The sequence below is a fragment of the Ischnura elegans genome, chromosome 6 (assembly GCF_921293095.1).
Source record: "Ischnura elegans chromosome 6, ioIscEleg1.1, whole genome shotgun sequence".
NCBI classification, from domain to species: domain Eukaryota; kingdom Metazoa; phylum Arthropoda; class Insecta; order Odonata; family Coenagrionidae; genus Ischnura; species Ischnura elegans.
The window spans coordinates 55,243,256-55,269,110 of NC_060251.1; the positions used below are offsets into that span (position 1 = coordinate 55,243,256).

Sequence of the window (25,855 nt, forward strand, 5' to 3'; positions counted from 1 at the left end):
TAATATGAGAGTGTCGAAATTAATTTATCTTCCTATTCGCTCTGCAAAATTATAAAAACACAGAAGCGCCCAAGGAATGCAGACGATGAATAGTTATAAGGAGCTTTGTTCGAGTGGTTTTGCCCATTCAAATCTGCGGGAACTTCTGAGAAAGGGGCTACGCCCAAGCCTAAAGTGGAACATTTCAGGGATAGATTGCGAATCGAGAATTTTAAGAGTGCAGAAGGTTGATTATACTATTGCGAAGCACCAAAGCGTTATCTCCCCTCATAATTACTGGTCATGCCTGCGGTGTAAACCCGAAGTCGTGGAAGAAAGGACTCCGATCATAAGTATCTTTAGAAGTATTCCCCGCGTCATATAACATAGACGAAACGGAACTGTTTTACATACAACTCCCCGACAAAACCCTTGCAGTATGAGGTATTTCTTGCAATGATGCCTCTAAAGGTAGGTAGTGCGCCTTAGCGATGATGTAGAATGTACGAAGCAATGATACTCAGCGTGAATTGTCCGGATGGACGTATTTATTCTCCGTTGCGGATTTACAAAGGTGAACTATTCGCGTCAGTGGTCGGAGTCGTACTGGCGCTCTCTTTTGTCACGTGGGTAGCCGAGCATCCCCTGGTGGCCGCTGGAAGAACTCGCAGAACAACTAACTCTCGTTTGCAGTGCCGTGGTAAACTCGGTGTATTACTTCAAATACGTCGCGAGCGTAACACTCGAAAAGAAACTTTTTTTCAACAACGGCAATTTTAATCACATCATTTTTCAAGCTTAGCAAACTTTTTACCGTAGATGATGTAGGTATTACATTATTTGATAGAAAAAGTCTTCCAAGGCGGGAACGTTATACAACCTTCCACCGTTTTCGCCTGTAGAAACAAATGTAATGCATTATTTCACTTCACTGCCGCTTAACGTACAGAAACAATAAACATACACCAATGGAAACATTTGAGGCATTAAATAACCACAATACTGTTTTATCAATTAATTTTTGAATTTTCAGTGGAAAATACCAAAATAATAGAATGATCACGTAAATGAACTAATTAAGTGCATCGAAAAATGGCTTCGTCGGTTGTGCATTGGCATAATGATTGACGAAACAATGCTTTCCATGATTTTTATTCAGTGCGGCGCTTATAAATTGTTTGAATAGTTAGTCATTCTTTGAGTAAGGAAATTTAGTGATGCAAAAAAACATCGCCTTTCGTCTGGATTTATGCTTACGTTTATCGGATAGATGTTTATCTGTCGCCGCACCACTCCTGTTCCTGTATATCTGTTCGCAACAGGTATATTGGCTATTATTTGCTCCACCTCCGGTAAAGCGACAATTCGCTATAGCGAGTGTTTATTAGTACACCGTGGGGTGTCGTTATATCGAGGTTGCACTGTAGTTTTCCAAATATTACCCCCTTTTAGAAATATGATTTTCAGATAAATATGCAGCGTAAAAGAAAATTGATTAAAGCTTTATATACTTAGCCATTGGGCTTAAGAATACCAGTCCTCTATCATTGTTGTAAGTTCTTTAAAAAGCGGAAAATGAGACCAATGTAATATAATGACCAATGGATAATATCTTCTTTCTTTGGTGATGATTTAGGCTTCGTCAAATTTTATGTTGTGTCTGAAATGCAAGAAATTTTCTGAGTTTCTGTCAGCTGGTTCAAGTATGATAATTTTCTGCCATTTTAGTAATGATTTGATGAAGTAAGATGTGATACCATAAAATTTTTATGTTCTGAACATTTAATAAATACTTAATCAATTGAAATGATCATTCCTTCTGTCTAGTTTTCCTTAAATTCTCCAATATGTATCACCTAGTCACACCCTTAGCTGGGCCCCATCTATGACCATGGGCTTGTTTCAGCTCTCTTTTATTTTTTACAGTCAGTTTTAGACAGATTTAGAACTGAATTTTGGGAAGCATTTATTGACGGCATCCTGAATCGTTTGTGCTGAGGACCTGTTTTTCATCTCTTATTTTGCATTTCTCCGTTGCAAAATTTTTTATGCTTGATAATTTGGAACATTTAATCCAATGACATACTTTATTTGAGATCTAATGCTGGGAAGTATAGTTTATAACTCAGCAGAAGCAAATAATATTTAGCAATAATTTATAATAATGGGACCATTGCAATTGACTATTAAAATGACACTTTGGGTATTGGTCTTAACACGTTGCGTACGGATGGCGAGAATTCTCGTCATTTAGGCGCGTCAACCTAAACAATTTTAAAGCGTACAATACGTATTCGTCAGTACGTTTTCAGTTGTTGTTCGTTATTCATAATGAATTGATGCATCATAGCGTTCGATTGCGTAAAGTTATATTCTAAACATTAGCATTTTAACCATGTTTAAACCAAAGGCATTACGCCCTAATAGGCACATATTTCCAAATCAGCGTTCCTAGGAATTTAAATACCCCGGTATGCAACGTGTTAAGATTGTTAATTATTGTTATACATGTGTTTGGCTAGTTAAAATGAATTTCTTTCTATAGCTTTGTATTGTCGTTTCTGAAAAGTGTTGTTTTAGACAGGTGAAGTACATCTCTCTGAAGAACAGGCTTCGTCTATGTGAAATTAATTTTTAGTGTGGATATATGTGTATATTTCCTCAAGCCTTCCTGTCTCATATTTTTAATGAAGAAAGATGAAGTATTGTTGCATATTATTCTTCTTGTACATAGTTTGACAAGTTAGAGGCGTTACAAATAGATTGTCATAACATAATAAATAGAGGTGATTCAAATCGCATGCATGGGTTTTGTGTGGTGGTATGAAATACTTGTGTGTCACCTAAAATGGATATTTGCTATTAATTCAGCATGAAAACTACAAATGTTAGGATAAATCTAATAATCACCCTATAGGTTTTAGATGTAGTGGAATGAGAATGATTTTTTTAAACAGTTAATATAATTCTTCCTTTAAATTAATAAATGTGCTTAATTATTTTCTTTGGCTTTCTCTAGGATCTAAACGACGATGTCGAGCAATTTTCAGCTATAAGCCAGTGAATGAAGATGAGTTGGAGCTAAAAGTGAATGACCTCATAGAGTTTATATCTGAAGTTGAAGAGGGATGGTGGAAAGGAAGATTAAGAAGCAAAGTATGTATATCTATGTCAGATCTAACTCAGTGGAGTACGTAGAATTAATAAGCTTGTGCAAAAATTTTATCTTACCTGAGAGTGAGAAAAATTAGTGTTATGGATTAGTTGGTGATGGTTTTCCGGGTTTACACCGCGTTGATTCATGTTTTTACAACGCGGTGTAAACCCGGAAAACCATCACCAATCAACTCACTGCGGAAGCCTCCGTAAAAGTTATGGATTAGTTGTTGACTTTACCAGATTTTTTGCCTATTGCCTTCTGCTATAAATTGCTCATGTAGTTCAGAACCATTTTGTGGGGAACCCTGTGTAGAAGTGCCTGCTTTATTGTGCTGGGAAAAAATAAATTCCTGTACCAAGGGGCGCAGCTAGGAATTAAGGCTGGGGGGTATTTTAGGTGCAACTAAGCCTGTGGGGTGTGGCATACCCGTCAGGGTAAGCGTGAGGTGCGGGGGCCCTCGCCCAGAAAATTTAAAGATAAATGGTTCAATATGGTGAGTTTTACAGCTCTCTGAGGGATATTTTATTGATACTTACACTCTTATATAAGTAATATCAATCAAATTAAGTAAAATGGATTAAACTTAAAAGTTTCTCTGAGCTCCGAAGGGGGGGGTTTATCCCCCAAAACCACCCCGTCGCAGCGCCACTGCCCATACCTATCTGTTTATCAAAATATCTCTCTTACTTTATCCTTATATTAGACATGGAAAAATAGTGGGGTTTGTATATAATTTTCTCCCTGTCGCTCTGAAAGATATCTATTCTCAATTGTTCAAGCAATCTAAGCCTAGTTGGTAGTCTCTTATTGCTCTCAGCCTAATTGGTTTAACATTTGTATAATGCTTTCTATGTACCCGTAGCAGTTTTCGATGAATCTCATAGCCTTCCTTTGTATTTTATAAAGTTCATGGATTGAGTCTTTCTGTGCCAGATTCCATATGCTTGCTGCTGTTTCTAGGTGTGGCAGGAAGAGTGCAAAATAGCACCTCTTTTTTTCTTTTTCATTGTAAAATATTCCCATAACTTAGTTGACAAATTCTAGCTTCTTCTGGGCTCTACCACAAATATTTCTTATATGTGTTCCCCGCGATATGCGTTCAAAGTTATCGTAACTCCCAGATACTTCACGTCTCTACGTTGACCTCATCTTCAACTTATATGTACTTGGGATTGGTTGGACAACCTATGCAAGAAATCTACTGCCTCCCATTTACTCAGATAAAGGTCTAGTCCCCACTCTTGGCTCCAGCCATGAACATCGTTTAAATTAATTGATAGAATGCTGAAGTAAGAGTGACCACTATTTTCATCATAGATTGTCAACATTGTCAGCAAATAAATGCTAATGTAACCATCAAACGTGTGGGAATGCACTCTAGCTCCTATTCCATTTTCTGTTCTAGAAATAGAAAATCTTCTGATTTGGTACATGCATTCATCCATGCTCACTCTAGTCCAACAAAATTCTTCATACATTCACGCATTAACTTATGCATGTCGAAATACAGTGAGTCCTCGTTCTACGTCACTCCGTTGAACATCATTTCGCGATAACGTCAAGGCTTTTAAATTTCGCGCGAGAAAAAAATGCGAAGCGGCGGGCGTTGCAGGTTGTTCGTATTGTGGGCGGTAATACAGTCAGTCTAAACGAAGTGTAAAACGGTACGTTTATTGTTAATTGTAGGGATGTGCGAATAGTATCCGCGAATACTCGAATACCTCGAATACTAGAAAGTATTCGATATTCGAGGTTTCGAATAGTTATGCGAAAAGTACCGCCTCGAATACCTCGAATACTTTGAATTTCGCGTCATACACTGTCGCACGCACGTCGTTGGTAGTTGACTCGGAAAAATGTAGAGAACTGTAGTCATTTAGTGCTCGCAGCGCCGTTTTACGCAAGTTGACGAATTACATCAAATTCGTGGATTTTAGCGGTGAAAAGAGTTCGACGAGGGGAACCGAAAATGGTCGGGTGAAAAAATCCGAAAATCCCCGATTCCCCCCACCAGGAGAACCTCAGTGCCGTGGGATAGCAACCTTAGGGCATTTCCCACGATCCGCTATCCCCCTCCATTCAGCACTCGCCTCACCCACTCTGACGCTTTCCTCTTCTCCGAAATCAAACAAAAGGTCCCAGCTCGCGCAGGGATCGCATTACGAAGACCCCTGCTTCGAAAAAAATATCGAGTTACGAGAACAATAAAAACGTGTTTCACGCCCTCCCCCCTTTTCTCACCCACTGACCTTTTTCTGGCTACCTGCTTCGAAGTTCCCCATTTCTGGAGGTCAACTGCTGTGTGAGTACCGTGGGATACTTACATTAGCGCATTTCCCAAGATCCGGTATCCCTCTCCATTCAGCACTAGTCCCCCCCCCCCTCTGAGGTTTTCCTCTTCTTCGAAATAAAAAAAAGGTCACAGCTCGCGCAGGGATCATATTACGAAGACCTTAGCTTCGAAAAAATACCAAGTTACACGAGAACAATAGAAACGTGTTTCGGGCCCTCCCTTTTCTCCCACACTGACCTTTTTTTTCCTACCAGCTTCGAAGTTCCCCATTTCTGTGGAGGTCAACCGCTGCATGAGTCATCTATTAGCACAAAAGGTGTCTAAGAATGACTTTCGTCAATTGATGTTACACCTTTATTGAATTGAAATATTAGTAATGTGCGCGTAATTTCAAAAAGAATAAGGCCAAACGCGACGTATTTCTGAGTTTATTTATGCATTTTACGCAAAGAAATAAATGTCAAAATACGACGGAGACTTAGCATTCTGGCAAAACTCGATATGAGCAGCAGAGCTTCTCGGAAGTTGATGCGGTATTTTTTTCCGAAAACATATATCAAGTTACAATTTATGAGTGGTGCTATAAATCTTTATTGTTACAGTCGCAGACAAAGGGATATTTTCCCAGAATATTTGGTTTCTCCCTGATAGCAATTCCAATTCATCTTCTTATCTCGTGAGAACACTCAAAGATGGACTAAAAATAATTGAAGAAAATCTGGTGGAAAAGAGCTTGTATTTTGCAAAATGCCTCAGATTGTCAGCTAGCACTTGGCAGCAGGAGTGGGGGTAAAGCGATGTTAGTTGAATTAATTATATGCCCAATTGTTTCCATAAAATTAAAATATTCATTAATGAGCTAAATTCCTGTTCCAATCATTTAAAGGAAATCAAAATTACTCCCCAAAATCTTGTGTTGCCTGCTGCATAGGCAAATGAGTCAAACATTCCAGCATTCATCATTTAGTATTCGAGGTATTCGAAATTCGAGGTATTCGAATATTCGAGCAATGATTTAATATTCGAATTCGATATTCGAATTCGAGAAATCTACTATTCGACCCATCTCTAGTTAATTGCGATTACGGTTTTAGCAAATTTTCTGCAAAATGAATTCTTAGGTAGGTGCACAAGGTTTTACTTGACATAATGGTTTTCAGGAACCTTAAAAGTGATTTCAAGGAATTTTTCCATGTAGAACTTGGAGTTTTTGTCGCCACTTTTTTCGCCGTGTTCACAATAATTTTGGTTCCTGTAAATGCGACGATGTTTCAGCGATGATGATGCCCTGGCGACGCTCGCTCGGGCGACCACCATAGCGAAGCTGAAGAGCAAATGCGGGATGATACAAAAATGGAGAAGGATTTACGTCAGTGCTGCTTTTGTCGTCGATGAATACAGGAACTGGTATTTATGCCATAGTTTGGCATTCCCATCGTAAAAAATGCCCCAGATATGATGCGCTAAAATTTTTTCGCGTAGGAAGTGTGAGGTCTAGAAGCCGATATTCACTTTTTACATTGTTTCTTATGGGATATTATGTTTCGATTAACGTCATTTCGTTTAACGTCACATTTTTCAGGAACGGTAAGTGACGTTAAACGAGGACTCACTGTACTGTGTAACGAGGTATAATGAGGACCATAATGGGAATGAAAGCCAAAAAGATCTAGTTAAAATATAATAAAGCTGCAAATTGATTACCCACTGACTGACTCATCACAATTCGCAGCCCAAGCTGTGATAGGCGTGGGTATTTGGCTTATTGGACGTAAAAGTAAAAAAAAATTCATCGGGAGGAAAAATCTTAAAACTTGAAAAAATCGATTAGTTTTCGAGATATATCGACTTGAATTAACATGGGAGCCTTATGGGACTAAAACGTTTTCGCTTTAGTTTTGTATTTTTCAACGTTTGAGGAACATGATATTCAATGGACATAAACTAGATTTTTTGGTTGATTTTTTGGTATGGTTGCCATTGCGACAAATTGATATTTAGTATTTTTTATTATAGTTTGAACGTTTTCTATGCTTTTCTTATGGAAAAAGTTTAGGAATTTTTTTGACCAACTTGCAATAATTGTAGGACAAATTCCTTGAAATATAAGGTGTAGGATTTTTTTGTTGATTTTTTGGGTATCTTGGAATTTTCATATGTCGAAACAATTCCGAGGAATAAACGATTTCGATTTAACATTGTCGTGATGGGCGAATTTTCAAATTCGGATTTCGGCCTTGAGACATGTGCCATATGAAAATTTGGAATCTCTTAGAAAAACCGTAGAGGGTACTTTGTACCCTCACGATCTACCTTACTTTTCCCGTAACCATCTTTGTTAATTCATAATAAAATTCCGAAAAATATCCTGCACGCGAAAAATCATTGTCGCCATTTTTTTGTGGAGCATACAATCTTGGATATCTTAGCAACCATTCAAGCTAGATGAATGAAATTTTCAGGGTAATACTTTTATCAATAAGGTCAACTTTTGCAATTATGACCATTTCACTCGAACGATTCATTAGCGAGTTATATCGATACTAATCTCCTTAGTTACGCTTTAATCGCCAATAACTTTTTTGTTAATCAAGTTTTGAACATGAAAATCATACACAATACAACTTTTAATGTGTTTTATCCGACAAAAGTTAAAACAAGCCGATCCGATGATTAAAACCGATATTATCATCGATGGAAGTGTGCATTCGATATATCCCTTTTTCTGAGTTATTTATATAGTTACGGAGATATAAATTTTAATAATTTTGTGAGAAAGAAAAGCTCTATGCACACATGTAAATAATTTCGATAGATAACGATTCCTATTGAAAATATATCGATATGAATTTATATCGATAGGTCTCTTTTTCTCCTTTGCTATTGACCGTACCTGTCCGTAATTTTCAGGGTAGTATCTGACTGGCAATATAAATGTTTCTTTATAATTAGGGCTCCATGGCTACCATAGTTTTCATTTTATATCGACATTTAATTTCAATGTAAAGTAAATGGCAATACACTCATATCGTTTTTACGTACGATTTCATTCAGGATTTCGAAGTGGTTGCTAAGGCTGGAAGTGATTGTTGATGTCTGGTAAACCAACTCTACTACACGTAATTATGCTTAAGCGTAACCAATTCATTATTTTGGTTTAAACATTGACTTATTTTTTTTACTTTCAATGACGTTTGCATGCATTACACCATTTCAAAATGCTTAACTGTATTTATGTATTTTTTATATTTGAATGTTTTTAACAGTTTTAATTTCCCTTTGATAATATATCTCCTTTCCAAAATTACATACTACATTATGCATCATTGAAATACGAAAAATTAAATATTCAAGGCGCATCCTTACCCATTCTTTCATCAAATCATTTCAGCCGCAGTATTGATTGCCTAATGTGCGGAATAATTTCAATCATTGTAACCGGTAATACTGACCATTATATACCAGGGTTGCTTTTTCCCGTGGTTATTTAACCACACGAAATTACGGATAGTATGCTATTAAAATATTTACTTACGTTTTCTAGCATACGTAGGGCCTATATGTTATGCCTTTCGCATACTTCTTTACCAACGCTGAAATTTGGGGTTACGGAGACTACACCCTCACGTCGTTTACGTCCCTTACGTACGTTTACACCCTCACGTCACGTCACCCACACACATCGTTTAAGAATGTTTTACATTATATGGGATTCAAATAGTCGGGAATCGATATCTAATAAAGCTCGCTTAAGGCGTCACGACAAATGAATGCCATAACCAAAAATTGAGTTAATTCGGCGAAGATAATTTGCTGTGAATATGTAATGATTATGAACAAATCTTGCGCGACCTGTTATGAAAGCCGTGTTACGCTGATTTGCGTTGGTTGCACCATCTATAGTGTGATAATAAAAATATATTTTAGAATATCTATTTTCATGTGTATTGTTAATAAAATAAACTTTCGTGCATGGTGATACTTTTGAGTGCCGATATTTCGCGTTCATATTGCCATCTCCCACCTCACAAATAAGAGCAGGTTTTAGAATAGCTAATTTTATGGCTGTGTGTGAAAATAATTTACAGGCCAGGCGATAGCTATCTTTCACATTATTCCGCACTCATGCATTTAAGAATAGATGAACAGTTATGATGTGTGTGATTTGTCGAATTTTTATAAATAAACCTCAAGGAATATGCGAACGCTGGATTTTTGAGGACAGAGCGTTTGAGCTTCTCTCGGTTGAAAGGTGGTAACATTTAATAGATCCGCGCTTTTTGGATTTCTGTCATCGAAATTAACTTGATCGGCTGGGCATTGGTGCATTGAATTGGTCTCAGTCCGATAGTAAAAAAACTGTTATATTTTTTAAGTATGTTGGGTTCAAATCTTCATAATCAGAAAGAGAAAAGCTACAAGTCTAGGACAAGGGTCAAAATACGAAAAATCGGCGATATTTCACAAGTGCTTCCGTGGTTAATTTTATATTTCTCTCCATTACGTAAATATTCTATTCAAAACGGTCTTAACGCTTATATCATCGTGGTTACTAAGACGACGTTAAGTATTGTTGAGCGTATCCTCCGTCTATTTCATCTATTAAAAGGATATTGTAAGTGTTTTCTTTCCCTTTTTAAGCAACTTATGGACCCAATAGTCGAACACGCGTGACACAAACATGTTCCCACCCCCCTCTCGAACCCGCTTGATGAAATCAAGCGCCTATCGACTCGTTCCAATATAATGTGAGTCAAACCCAATCTGAAAACTTCTCTGGAGCACAATAAACATTGCATGCACAGATATAATGATGTTATGGATTCAATCACTTGAAAGATAATTTGGTATCGTAATAATAACCTTACAAAATTGATGTAATCCATTATAGTGAAGCACTCAATTTGGAACTGATACTTCTACTCAGATTTTTAATTTAAAAACTGATGCTAGTAGCTGAACCAGAATCAGAACCAAAAAACAGTGTTATCAACCCATCTGTTTTTAGAATAAAATGAGTTACGGTACACAATATTACTTGTTTCATGTTTTAACTAATATGACCGAATTTATTGTAAAACTTAAACCAATAGGTAGAAACTCTGGAACGATGGCTTCATTGCCTGCATTAAACTCAGCTATAAAGGCAACTTTTCTGACCTCTGTCTTCCAAGTATCTGAAATATAATTTATGACGGTCACACCTAATGAATACCCTTCCATGGAATATGTGGATGAGTGTTTATGCCAATTTTGTACTTTTGTCATAGAATCCCAAAAAATGCCTATTTTATTGCAATTGTCAAACCAGACTGTAAAGGTATAAGGTATTCATTAGAGCTATCATTGATGGTATCCCTGAAAAGTAATGACAAAAATAATTGTGGGATCTGAGGTTAGCAATCCTTGGCACTGCAGTTTCATTCTATTTTCTTACTCCCCTTTATTCTTCAGCCTTGCATACTTTACGTCTTTCCATGCCTAATTCCTCTAACCCAAGTCTCCTCCACCCTGTCTGGTACAGTCAACTCTCAATTACCTATTCATGTCAATGAATGTAAAGTGAGGTCTGGATGATTGGCAAGCATGGATAATCGAGAATACAACAATTGCTGCCGCATTATGGACATTTTACTTAATGATGTGGAAAATACTTAGGATACATACATTTACATATACATACAGTAAAACCTCTATGTAGTGAACCCCTTAACATCATGAACCTCCATACTTCATACCACCCCTACGGTCCCGTCAAATTTACTTGTAAATTTATAGGCAAACCTCTCTGTAGTGAACCTCTTTATCTCGTAAAACCTCTACTCATCATACCAAGGAGACGCCCCCGAGATGGCCTAACTACCTCCGTAGATCATACCGAGACAACTAGGGACTATTAATGCAGCCGCGATTATGTACATGGAATGACATTTTCAGCAGTAAATGTTTCACGCTTATTTTTTTTCATTTACACCTTTAATATGTTGTAACTTTCACGTTAACCATTAGTTACGGCCATTTTGTTCAATATGAGAGCATACCTAACAGTAAGTAATAAAAAAGGTATCCAACTATCCTAATCATTTTAAGTGATTGTGGAATTAAGAGAGGTCACATTGTGTTCTCTTGAATCATGGTAAAAATTACGTGATAGCGCTCGCTTTCTGTTGTCATTAAATAATAAATATATGTTCATTAATGCATGCATTTTTATTTAAACGCATAAATATAATGGTTTAAATATATTACAGTAGAGCCTTTCATTTCCAAAGGATATGAAAAAAATGCTGCCTATCACTTAAACCTCTCTATAGTGAACATCCATAGATAAAATTGCTTAAATTTTGACCCTCTCCATTACGATGTTAAGAGGTTTTACTGTATTAATGAATTTTGTTGTGACAAAATCCAACTTATTTTGTATTCTGTTATCGTTGCCTTCAATTTTTTTAAATTCAATGTCTAGATATAAAAAAATAGCTCAGATAATCCATAAACCGGATTATTGGGAACTGGATGAACAAGGGTTGACAGTATTAGATTTTTCAGCGTGACGTAGCTTCTTATAAGCCATTCCAGCCTCTTTATACCACTTTCCTTTCTCATCCCTTTACTCATGCTCAGGCGTGCAACTAGGAATTAAGGCTAGGGAGAGTTTAAGGACTAACTAATATTGGGGGGTATGGAATACTGGAGATGCGGGTGCCCTCCCCTAGAAACTTTTTAAAATAAATAGTGAGTTTTTAGGCTTTCTGTGGGATCTTTTATTAATCCTTGCACTATTCTATAAGTAATATTTATCCACTTCGGTAAAATGGAATAAATTTTAAAATTTCTCTGAGTTCTGGGGGGGGGGGGGGGGTTATCCCCCACTGCACCACTGCTCATGCTACATGCTGGCTGGCCAATTTTTCATTCCTGTTTCTTTTTTCACTTCAGGTTGGAGTGTTTCCGTCAAATTTCGTTCAAGAAGAGGTTGTGACTGAGAGCCTGCTAAGTGATGCTTCTGAAAAGAGTGTCCCTAAAACCAAGGGCGACTCAAAAAGATTAAGTAAGTACCTAATTCTTTTCTTTCCCTGTCTTTTGTTGTTTTTTCCATAACTTTGTTGTTAATGAAAAGCTTCATGTTTTGTGAAATATCAACCAACTTTTTTTTTTTTTCGTTTCAATCAAGATTTTCATTTATCTATTGTATGCTTAGGGTCTGGCATGGTTCAATAATTTAACTCTCTTTTTTTTGTTTAAGTGGTGTGAAACAAAGCTCTAATTGTAACATCAGTGCTTACATTTTTTGGTGAAAAAATTCTCTGAAATTATTCTAAATACTCTGCTCTTTATCCAAATTCAATGTTAAATCTAGTGTAAAAGCAGTGATGACAGTTCTCTTTGCCTGTGTAGGGTGAATGCTTATTTGCTGTGATTTTGCTGCCAATGAAATGCTCAAAAATTTTTGTTGTGTTTGGCTTCATGTTAGTGTTTTATGTTAGAGTATAAAGATGGTTAAAATACTGATTAATTAATGGCTGATATTGCTGTCTGAGACTTCAGCCCAAAGTTTCACATTTACTGTATTTCTCCGAATATAGTCCCTCTCTGAATATAGTCCCCCCCCCCCTAATTTTGAGATTTCAGTTTGAGAAAATAATGTAAAAAATTCGTTTGAATATAGTCCCCCCTTTACTTTACCACCGACATTTTTGGGAAAAAAGGGGGGACTATATTCAGACATATACGGTAATTTTCAGGTTTTACTGCCAAATGTGCTAGTGAAACTTGGTGTCAAATTGAAAAATTGGAACGCTCTTGTGCTGAATGCTTCCCTCTCTCAAATTCCTAGTTAGATTATAGTTTGTGAAATCCAAATCATTTTGCTTTTTTTTTAATCTTTGAATCCTAATAAATAATGAAATAATAATGGAAAACTTCTCATGTATTGTGGTTCAAAAAAGTCTTAAAAATGTGATGTTTGAAATTTTAGGTTATGTAGATCCTCAATACCCTCATTACAATGTTCAATTTTACTTTACAAATCAAATATGTAAATATAAATTAGAATCACAAGTGTCCAGGGTAATTACTCACGAAGGAAAATCGGAAGTGACAACACATACCATTACTTCACTAATCAAATTAACGTAATTTTTAGACAGGATTGATAAGTATTCAGGACGAAAAATTCTCAGTGACTACGTGTGTGAACAAACGCAACTACTTTCATTACCTGACCCCCTTTTTGTTTATTTTCGCATCCTCAGCAAGAATTGTTGGCCATTATTATTATTCACCATTGTTTTTCTCCCATTGTCATAAAGAATTGTTACATCAGTGTCTATACTACAACTTCCTGGTAGATATAATCTCTGTTCTACACCCTCTGGTTGTTATACTCTCTCACCTGAATGAATTATTTCATAATTTGTTCAGTGTTTGATGCCTTTTGGGTGTCAAAGACTATGTTCATGCAGTGGCGTATCTATGAGGGGGGTTCAAGCCCCCCACTTGGGTATCCAATTTACTCTACATAGAACGGTTATTTTTTTCTGACCCCCACTACTGCTCGAATTTTAAACCTCACTTAGCCACCCTCTTGTCCCTATCCTGGATCCGCCACTGTGTACATGGAAAGAATGTAAATCTTCATCATTAAGCAAGGTAATGCCCGCGGAAGTAAGCTGCCGAGTTGGTGGTTATGGTAGAGGGAAGAAGTGTTTTACTGCAGGGAACTGAGAACGCTCAATAGACCTGAAGAATTTTACTGTCGCAAGCTGCCGATAGCCAAAATTCAATAATTTACAAAAGCTTTTAAAATTTGACTTGCATTCATTTTAAGTCTTGAGAATAATCTAAAATGACTTCGAACACCTAGCACTGGGGCTTTCACTCAGGCCAAAAATCACATTTCATTAAAATAATGGGACAGACAGAACAGAAAAGTAAGTTCCAGCAAAAAATTACATCATTCAGTTATCCTCTCATAATTTCCCTGTAAAAAAAGGAGAAAGTTGCCAACCACATTTTAGTATTAGGTGACGTCATGAGAGTTCCATTTCATAAACTTGTTCAGACATAACCATTCATTAAGACAGTGAATCACTCACATGAAGGTTAAAAACAGCAAACCATGGTCAGGTCAAAGAGTAGTGATCTGAGAAGTAGTGATCTTCTTGGTGGGAGTTTATGGCATAATCAACTTTTCAGTGGAAGGATTAATGCTGTTGATTATTTGCTACAAATATACTGAGAGGTAGGCAGCAGAGTGAACAATGGAAAGATTCTGGTCTCTTTATTTTTCAACCCCATGCGATAAACTGCAAGTATTTCTGGTAATCTAGATTAATGGGGAGGCATCCTTTGTTGATCAATGAGAGCTGTACGAATTCAGCAATTTATGACCTTTGTTATGAGATGGGCTACATTGTCACATTAGCCTGTTGAGATAGGAAGTGATGTCTTCATAGTATCTTTTGATTAATTTTGAATTTCTAGTTTATTGCATGATGGAGTTGGGTTTGTAGCTACTTGAAATGTGTTTGGTGGCACTGCTAGTGTTTTTTTTTGCACCAGTATGGATTGTCTGAGTCCGTAAGAGTTAGTGTTCACCACCAGAGTTTGAATAACTTATGTCATAAATGTGTGGAACTTCATTTACTTTTGTTAGCTATCTCATATTTCATTCAAGAATAGTCTCTTGGTAAAAGTTTCAAGTCAATAATAGATAAAGATTTTTAACTGATTCATTTCTCAGTGATCCAGTGTTAAATTCAATTAGAATTGAAACAAATTGAATTCCAAGTGAATGCTAACAGTGGAGTGCTCTCATCACTGTCACTTGCTTGACACCTGAAATTTTATTGTACTAAATTGAGCTACATTTCTCTTTCTTTAATGTCAGCATTGAACCTTTTTTTCTGTATGAGCAGCCAGATATACTCCAGAGTAAGGTGGAGAAAAAATTTTTGAAATAAGATATTGAAACCTTTTTCTTTATTGCATAAATCAAAAAACACAAATCTTGAACACAATTGATAAATATTTAGGACAAGAAATTGGGTGCGACAATGCGTAAGACTAAATGCCACTATTTCCATTATATTTCTCCCCTTGTTTGTTTATTTTCACGTCTTCCAAGAGAATTATCTTTCACCATTATTTGACTCTCATTAGTTTCTCCTGTTGTCAAGGATAATTGTTTCGTTAGCCCCATTTTAAAGAAAACGTTTGAGGGACTTAAAGTCATTTTCTTTTAAATGTCTTCGAAACACAACTCTTAAACTTTAATAATGCAGCAAAAAATTTTTGTAACATAACCTTCCTTAACTTCTCCAGTGGAAGCCCCTGTGCCTTCGAGTTTGACCTTTCCTTTTTTTTTTCTTTTGTATCTATGAACTCCACCACTGCCACCCAGGCCAGCTACTTATTTTAAATATCTGAATGGACTCTCTCCATCATTTTTTACTATAGTTTTAGTTGTTCTCGTGATTCATGAATTCACAGCTGATGAAGGAGCAATGCAATTCTGAAATGTTGGCTGATTAAAGAGTCCGAAAGCCTAAGAGCAAAACTTTTCCTGGGCCAAGAATTGAACTAGAGATTATTGCCTTTTCTGGCCACTGTGCAGAGCAATATACAGCAAAACCTCTTTATATCGTAATGGAGGGGACCAAAATTTGGGCAGTTTGATGTATGGAGGTTCACTATAGAGAGGTTTTTGCGATAGGCACCATTTTTTCATATAATTCGGGAATGTATTAGGTTCCTTGATTCTCATATCACTTTACCAAGGTATAAGGGGATAGATGTTAGGCCTAGTTGTGGTCCAAAAGGTGAAGGTCGGTGCTATTATTCCATGAGGGAATTTTTTCCCATTGCAATTCATATAAATTTCACCACTTTTCAAGTTCCAGGATTGAAATTATAAATAAAAGTATCATTTTAAGACTATTTTGCTACTTGCTTACGTGCTTATTTCGTAAATTTTGAGGACTAGGAGAGGGAACATCATATTCTTTAACCAATGGCAAAAGTTATTTTGTTTATAGTTGTCTTTTAATGCTTATTAGCGTGTTTGTTGAATATTTTTTCATTTAATTATCTTGTCAACTCATGTAATAGCATTCATAAACCTTTATCAGGCATTCCAAATGTTGAGGAAACATTATATCCTAGTCTGGGAGATTCACAAAGCCATGTCACGGAAACCCAGGGCACTGAAAGTGAGGCGGGAGTTCCATCATTGCCCCCAAAACCAGGTATTATTTTTTGCTAGTGGTTTGATAGGTGGACTCTTGAGGACTTCTTGGAATAACACTCCTGGTTCTTTTTAATGTACTAGCATGAAATCCTGGGAAAACTAATCATCTTAGGAATACTAATCAAAGGCAGTGTATGAGGTGGCTAATACTTTCTACATTATGACGGTTATGGGATAGGATAAATTCTAATCTTAGAATGTGTTTGTAGAGTAGCTGTATATGTAAACTTGGTTTCCGACAGCTAATTATGGGTTGAAGAATCCATCAAGGAAGTGGATAATAAATTTCCCAATACTTGACTGAATACCTTGTTACTTGTCTTGTCTCATCTAAGTGTATATTTGTCTTTCTTTATTGTAGCTTAAAGCATTCCTTACTGCTCTTACATATGCATGTGAGTGGTTTTAGCTGTAATCTTTAAATATCTTCTAGATGTGCATTATATGGTGGGGTACAAACATACATTACTATGGAAATTTTGTGAGATAAGTCTTAATCTTCTGTTGCAATCAGGCTGTGGCTTGTGGCTGTTGTTCCTTGCCATAGTTAGAAAGTTAATGAATCAGTTATCATTGCAGTATAAATATATGTGAATGGTCTTAAAAGTATTATCTATTATTAATGCCTCACCATTACTAGGATTTAATGAAGCCACACTTAAATTTTAGATGTGCATGCAAAAATATACTTAATTGGAATGACCTCATATTTCTTGTTCTGGCAAGTAGAATTTTTTATGTCTGTGATTAAATTATTAGAAATAACACTCAAATGTAATGTGTGCACGAACATGCAGTGAGTGTGTTTGAATGAACCACACATTAAAAATTATCAAGTAAATACCCAAATTTTCAATTTAATAATGTTCAGCTAATGTAGGTCTGTATAGCAAATTTTGGCATGGCTGCAGTCTTATTAAAGATTGATTTAATGGCCTCTGTTATGCACTGATAATGATGGCTATTCCACCAAATCAAAAGCACTGTTGCTCTGTTCCCTGACTATTGCCACAAAGTGAAAGCACCCACATATGTTTGTATGCATGAATGAATTGGCCAGAAAGTTCACTAGTAGTAACTGTTGTACATTTTTTGTATGCTTTCTTGTGTACTTGTTGTACAGTTTTGTTTTGTTGTACAGTTCTCGAAGAGAGATGGAAGACTTCTTTCTTTGCAGACTTATTGGCTTCTTATCCTTATTTTTGCTCTTTTCACCCATCAATCTACTCAGCCCTTACTGTTTTTTAATGTAAGATTGTTTTAGAAGCATGCTTTCACTTTCATAATCATTATTTTTCTTTTTTACGACTTATGGTGTTGTTCCCATAAAATGTTGAGTATGTGTTTGAGCACTAAGCCATTTAAAATCATTTTACCTTGAAATAGTCTACACAAAAAGTTCAAATGGATGAAATGCCTTAATATACCTTGAGCCTTACTTGAATTATGTCAAATACTCTTTTACATAATACCATGACAAGCGATTAAGTTAAGAGTGCCTAAAAAAATATCATTAATTTTCCTAAAATTGGCCATGTTGGACACTTATTTTAAAGTTTGTTGGAACTTCCTTGATCTATGTGGAAACTTGTAAAACAGTTCGTCTCTTTCCAATATTCATTGTACCAATGTGGTAGTTTCAAAGGAGCCATTTAATTGCAGCTTCCATTCCTATTCTCTCCTTAGTAAAATTGATGCAAACATTCACAGTGCACAGTTTATGTGTGCTCTTGTTTAAAATGTTGATTGGCTTGGTATTATTTACTCTCAACCGATGTGAACAATGTATTCTGCATCAAGTTTTAAGTAAAGAAATATACATTCTAGAATTTTTAACCTAATAGGTGTGGTGAGAACTTTTTATTTGTAGATCCATTGAATTTTGTGTCTGTTTTAGTGTGAAATAAGTGATTAATTAGCAGACTGGGGGGAACCATACTTCTTTGTTGTTCATCTCTTTCAGTTACCAGATTCTATGTACATATGTAACAATTTCCTGACAACTTTTGCCGACCCGTATGTCTGCTTTGTCAGGGAATGGCCAAAGAAGTCACCATAAAGGTTGACTAAAGCTGGGCAAAAATAATCTAAAACAGTTTAACCGAAAGTCTCAACTACAAATGTACTACATGTAGTAAAAACTGACATGACCTATGTCTCTGTTAATATTTTTAATTTTTTGTGTATTTTGAGTTTGACAATGGCAGTTACATGTTAATAACTTTATGTAAAATCCTTTCTCTTGACATACATTTTTTATTTTAGCTAAAGAGTACTGTAGAGTACTCTTTCCTTATGAAGCAGCCAATGAGGATGAACTTACACTTACCAAGGGAGACACAGTGCTTATTTTGAGTAAGGTGGTTCAAGACAAAGGATGGTGGAAGGGAGAGTTGAAAGGAAAGATTGGAGTCTTCCCAGATAATTTTGTGGAACTCATTCCTGCAGATGTGGTAATTCAACTTCATATCCATTAAATTGTTCATACATATTTTTGTCCTTCGGATGATATTCAAAGTAAATACTCAGTATGTTTTTACTGTCATTTCATTTGTCTTTACATATAATAAAAAGTTTGGTAAAAATGAGCTGGAAAAATTTGAGATGAATTGAGTGTTCTCTGTTTTATAGGTACATATTTGAATTTTAAAAGGGATTTAATGTTTAATTTGATTTCAGTTTTTAGTGATATGTAATTTAAAAAAAAATCAGTGATTCACTTTTTAATCAATCTCTGAATTGTGCATTCACATAGATATATTTATACTGTGAATTTGGTAGAATTCTAATTTTGCATTTGACAATCTCTGCCAATAAAATTTTGAGGAAGTGTTGAAATAACAGCTAAAGCCACTGTAAAGCACCTTGTGTACTGTCTCTTACAGATTTTGTGCTACTTAAAATGAAGGTGCTGATACAGCAAAACTCATTGCTTGCCCAATAGTTCACCATTTAATTTGAAATTGAAAATACATGATATGTATGAATCTTCCTGGGAATTAATTATTTTGGCCAAGCAGCAATTTACTATTTATCTTACTATGGTACAGTGGAACCTCGTTAAAGCGAGTACGGGCTATAACGACACCCCCGCTATTACGAGATATAGCCGATGCACCGTCAATTGACCCTATAATAAGCGTGTTAAAAAATTTGTTTTTACGAGACCCTTTCGGTGTTGGCTCTCGCTATAGCGAGGGTTTCACCGCCGGAGGACTTTCATCAAGACTCCTTAACCTCTGTAATTGCTAGCGATCTGTTAGAAATGAAGTTAATGGAGTGCTCAGTCTCAAATTTATGTGGTAAACTGTCGTTCGATAAATATAATGATTGACGAAACAATGCTCTGCATGATTTTTATTCAGTGCGGCACTTATAAATTGTTTGAATAGTTAGTCGTTATTTGAGTAAGGAAATTTAGTGATGCAAAAAAACATCGCCTTTCGTCTGGATTTATGCTTACGTTTATCGGATAGATGTTTATCTGTCGCCGCACCACTCCTGTTCCTGTATATCTGTTCGCAACAGGTATATTGGCTATTATTTGCTCCACCTCCGGTAAAGCGACAATTCGCTATAGCGAGTGTTTATTAGTGCACCGTGGGGTGTCGTTATATCGAGGTTTCACTGTACTATGTAATTACCGTATATGTCTGAATATAGTCCCCCCTTTTTTTCCAAAAATGCCCGTGGTAAAAGTAAAGGGAGGGACAATATTCAAATGCATTTTTTTTTTTTTTTTTTTTAACTTTTTCCGAAACTGAAGCCTCAAAATTAGGGGGGGAGGACTATATTCAGAAGAGGACTATATTCGGAGAAATACGGTAATTGTTATGGCAAAGCAGCAATTTACTATTAATAGTTGTACAGATTTTAATCGCTACTTTAATAGGAGAACTGGAAAATAGATGTGGTGTAGCATATATTTTAATAGGCTTGAATTGACTGCATGTTTGTTATTCATTGTATTCCCAAGGGTCCCAAGAAGGCAGATAGACTGACTGGTGGCACTGCTATCACAGATGCTGGTGCGAAAGCTGCCTTGAAATCTGAACCAGCTCATCAGCATGAAGCAACCACCTCTCATTCAGAGCCTGTTGAATCACCGAGTAAAGGTAATGGTAATTATTTGTTTTTCAGAGAAAACATTATCAATGAAAGCTGCACCAAAACATTTCATGTATCAGTTGAACACGGTGAAAGCATAACTATTTACCACTGCACTGTCATCAATTTGGTGTTTACATTGAGATTTATTATGGGCCTCACCTTCTTAACCTGATATTAATGGTTGGCAAACTTTTCTATATCTCAATGAATCTGATGATGATGGTCAGTAGAATTTTCTGTTTCTATTTTCTCCAATTTCTCTTGCGGGCCTTGGTGGCTGTAAGGTAAAGTCCTCGCCTGCTAATATGAAGGTTGCAGGTTTTGTGTCGTGTCTGGATAAGCTACCTCAATTCAAGTTTTCGTGCCTGTACAATTGTTAATTTTTGGGATCCTTTTTGGGCTAATGTAGGCATTTTTCTTTTTATGTGGAAAAATATAAATTGAAGCAAGTAAACTAGATGAATAACATGATATCTTGCTTTTGTTGTATGACTTTTATATTTGCCTAAAGTCAATAGTTTTTTTGTAATCCTTGCTAGATGTCATCTTCCTGAAATGTAGGTAATTAGGACAATTTCAAATCTTAGCTGGGGGAATTTTTAACATCACAGTTCATCTCAAATTTATGCAGTTTATTTAGTAGGCCACACCAGAATGGGGAGGTAGATTTATATATTTGTATTGAATTTGTTTGACTTCAGTCATACTACTCATGCTGGTATGAGTATGCTTGTTCATCTGCTCTGTTTAATTTAGTTCATATTTTTCTAGGAGATGATAAGCCTCAGATCCCACCTATTCCTGGGAAAAAGCCACAACTACCACCCCCTTATAAGAAGCCAGCTCGCCCATCAGCTGCGCCTCCCCCCTCTTCTGGTGCCAGCGGTATGTCGGCTATCAAACGCATCTCAGGCGAGTTTGAGGCTTGGGGAGCCGCAGGAGATTCCCCTGATGGTGCCAGGATGAGTTGTATGTCTAAGTCCAATAGCCACACCAGTAAGTTCCATGTCACTTTGATCATATGTGTTAATAGATATGCCTCGTTATGCACTTCACCATGTAGGCAGTTGGTCCCAGCATCAAACCAAACCACTGATGCCACGCTGTTTATGTTTCAACTAGGGATGGACGGATCCAGGATTATTTTCGGATGGGGATTCGGATCAGATCCTTGATTTTTGGAGCCGTATCTTTCGGATCGGATGTTTTCGGAGCCAAATGCATTTTCAAATTCCTGATGCTGAGATTCCCCCGTTTATCGTTCAATCTCTTGGGAAGAGTCACACTATGAGCCAGTCGTATTTTGCCTTTTTTATTTCCACGGCTGAAATTCTGCGTAACATCCACGAGAGATTTTCAACAAAACGGTTCATGAGTAGGACAAGAATCGCATGCGACGGCACATTTGAAGATAGAATCAGAACTCTTTCCACCCTTTAGGGGTGTTGCTTTCACTGAAGCTATTATTTAAAATTTCTGATCCAGATCCGATGTCTTCCGCGACTTTGGATCCGATGTATCCGATGAAGGGCAATATCTGCGGATATTTGGATCCGAGGTATCTTATCCGACCATCCCTAGTTTTAATCTGAAGAACCCATTCATGTTGTAGTTTTCAGATTGTTGGTTTATGAGGAGCATGCACAGCAGAGGCATGTAATGCTAGTGATCCATATTTTAGGAGTTTTAATGAATTAATAAATTAGCAATGAATTATATTTGTCAATTATGTTACATTTGTGATTATCATAGTTAACAACTGAATGTATTACTCAAGTGATATAGTATTTTTTCTGATCTATCAGCTGAGATCTGCCAGTGTGAAAGTGTTGAAGAGCATTTGTATTGGAAAATCATTGAAATGGTACATAATATAGCTATAAATTGTCTTGTAATGTGATGCCAAATATCCCTCTGAGCTTTTAAACAGGATCATACTGTAATTAATGGTGTATCTAAACAATATTTAGCAAGTTATTTATTTAATTTTTGACACTGTATCTGTTCGGTATTCGCGGCTGCATTAATGGTCTCTAGTTGTCTCGGTACGATTTGCGGAGGTAGTTAGGCCGCCTCGGGGCTGTCTTGTTGGTACGATGTATGGAGGTTTTACGAGATAAAGAGGTTCACTACATAGAGGTTTTACTGTAATTAATTTGTCTACTCAAAGAATTTCTTTTGAATGATGATAGCACAATATTAGCATATGGCTTATTTTTTACATACCTTTCAAAGAAATGTTCATTCTAGTTCAAAACCAATTTATTGTAATAATGTTTATCCTAACTTCACATTGTTTTTAGTTGGGTACTACCCGTGTTTTTACTCGTAGACTGATGTTTTGGTGCAGGAAATTCTATTTTTCTTTGGTAATTGTTATTGGGTTTATCTTTTCAGATCCAGTGAGTGCTGTGAGGTTAAGGAGAGTGGAAGCAAATGTTCCTGCTCCAGCAATCATATCAGAAAGTGCTGGAGGCTTACCTCCATCTGGAGAAATGGATTTTGACAGTGTCGAGAGGTCTGCAATGCTCTCGCATCCAACTGCGTCAAGAGCCAAGGCTCCAAGGAGAAGACCCCCATCTGCTATGTTCCCGGGCAAGGAATCTGTAAGTGTCTCTTGCACAATCATTTTTGAATGGTTTCTGCATTTTCTTCGGGTTCTCACAGCATCCAATGATTTTTGCTGTTAGCAGTTTTGCTGACTGCAATTTCAGTAAAACTGTTGCCGATAAAAGCCGACGGATGCTATTGAAATGAAAGGTAGTTGCACTTTTCCGCAATAATTTAATATGTATGGTGCGTTTCGGCTCACAGAGCCATCATCTGGTACTAGGCACTGTAGTACAAAAGAACATCACATTTATGCCTTTGAGGAAGGGATAGGGAGGATTTAACTAGTTTGAGGAAGGGGCAGGAAACAGGCGTGCAGTGGGGAGACAGTGAGAAAATATACAACTATAGGATTTTTCTCACTGTTAACCCACTGTATGCCTGTTTCTCTACCCTTCCTCAAACTTGTCAAATCCTCTCCCATCCCTTCCTCAAAGGCAGAAATGTGATGTTCTTATGTACTGCAGTGCCATCTGATCATCGTCGTGAAATTCTTGAAATCTTTTGTACTCGAACATTTCTGTACTCAAAGAGTGAGTTATGTATTCTATTTAGTCACCGCCCTCAGTTTGCAGTGACCATTTGATAAAATGTATAGGTAGAGATGGATATTTTGTGGCTGTGATTTAAAAAAACTCACATAAGGAATGAAATTTATCACTAAACTATGCATAGGGCAATGGTCTAGCCACATTGACTCAACATTCGGTTTTTCACATCTAGACTTTTCCCTCCATTTTGTGAGACTCCACTGTGAACCAAATTTCAAATCTATTTTGGATTTAAAAATAAAGCCTGAATCACTTGACCATTTCTCTGTAAATTTTGGTTGACCACTCAAAATTTCACTTAAAAATGATTATTTAACAAGATCAATTTCAGATGACACCAGCAATAGACTTTCCGTAGCTTTTTCTAAATCCTTGCATGTTCCTTTTCCTGTTGCTGAAAACCTCATTTTGTTAAGCTGATCCAAAAGGTGGCAGAAAGCCATTGTAACCCCTCATTTATTTTTCTGCAGTGAAAGTTGTAAATATTACGTGGACTGCAAAATTCATGGAAATAGTGATAGTAAAAATGGCTTGTGTGATCCAGGAAATGGATTCCTTTCACTCCAATTTTCGTAGTCTCTTTAGAGAGATCTGTGCATTTATACTTAGAGGGACAGAAAAAGTGATTTTATTGTTCAATTCCCTTTTGGGAGAAATTTGGAATCTTTGTGCCTCATTGAATGCGCTAACCTATTTCAGGAGGGAGGTGGCATGATGAATGGCACCTCCGAGACAGATGAAGCACCTGCGGAAGCACTGAGGACCCACGTGGAAAATGGTGCAGCTTCTGAAGACTCGGCGAAAGAGGTGGAAGGCACGCCGGCAGCTACAGCGAATGGCGGGAGTGTCGACTTACGGGAGAAGAAGAGTCCGGCAGGTGCGGCGAGCAGGCCTCCGTTCATGGAGGAGCTGAAGATGAGTCAGGCCAAGAGGGGGACCACCACGGCAGCGAGTGGCGGGACGAAACCATCCCCTGTCCAGCCGTCCGCAGCACCACCTGCCAGCACCACCACCACCACTCCCCCGAGACATCTGTCCCAGGTGTCCCCCCCTCACCCACACCCTGGCCATGGCGTGCACATACACCACAGTAGTGAGGCAGTTGAGAAGGTTGGTCAGGTGAAGCAGCAGCAACGGTCTTTCCAGTCAAGGATGGAAGAGGGTGAGTAACCAAAAAAAACCATAATACCTAGATTTTTTGGAAATTCCTCCGAGAAAAATATCGACCTTGCTTAACACTTTCATCAACATGATGGTCATAGTGACTGGTAATGAAAGTTCCTGCCATGCCGTATATAATGCCCGTCCACAGAATGATTAAATCCTTATGGATTTAGGGCACCACATGTGACTGGACCGATTTTCTTGGCATAGATCATAAATGAAGTGGCCACAATTCTTTGAAAAAGAGTAAACTTCATTTCAGATTATTTCCAGTGACATTTGAGTTATAATTGATTCTTGTAAAAAAGCACTTATGGTGTCAAAGGAAATACAGTAGAACTTGTCAAGTATGTTTCTGGAGGGACCACAAAAAGTGAATGTGCTATCCAGGAAAATGTGCTAACCAGGCAGGTAGATAATAGCAATTGGGGTAATTGCACACTGTGGAAAAGTCATCATAATTGCAATTACATTAGGAAGTTCTCGTAGGATCGTCTTCCTTAAATCTTTCCACATTGAAAATGAAGAAAATGAGCACTGCATTGCAAAAACAGTGCCATGTGAATGAAAATCAATGTTTCATGGATTTCCCTGAGACAATAACAGCGTCATTCTCCCTTGATTTGTCATGCATATATTTTTAAGACGACAAGTTGGGCTAAGTAATATCTTCTTTCTCACAGCTTTCTCGAATAATATGATGATAACTCTTGAGTATAACATTTGGTTATTTTAAA

The 25,855-nt window shown here is 37.0% G+C and overlaps 1 protein-coding gene across 3 annotated transcripts in view; it reads left to right on the forward strand.

The window, feature by feature from the left end:
- The window catches only part of LOC124160733 (SH3 domain-containing kinase-binding protein 1), a 54,338-nt gene that overhangs the window by 7,696 nt on the left and 20,787 nt on the right, over positions 1 to 25,855 (forward strand). For 2 of the 3 annotated variants that reach the window (XM_046536724.1, XM_046536726.1), the window contains exons 4-11: positions 2,999 to 3,135; positions 12,372 to 12,483; positions 16,565 to 16,681; positions 18,949 to 19,136; positions 20,660 to 20,798; positions 21,565 to 21,789; positions 23,191 to 23,399; positions 24,654 to 25,116. In XM_046536724.1, coding sequence (XP_046392680.1) covers positions 2,999 to 3,135; positions 12,372 to 12,483; positions 16,565 to 16,681; positions 18,949 to 19,136; positions 20,660 to 20,798; positions 21,565 to 21,789; positions 23,191 to 23,399; positions 24,654 to 25,116 — 1,590 coding nt within the window. The remainder of the gene's footprint in view (positions 1 to 2,998; positions 3,136 to 12,371; positions 12,484 to 16,564; positions 16,682 to 18,948; positions 19,137 to 20,659; positions 20,799 to 21,564; positions 21,790 to 23,190; positions 23,400 to 24,653; positions 25,117 to 25,855) is intronic. The other variant, XM_046536725.1, reaches the window with a different exon arrangement.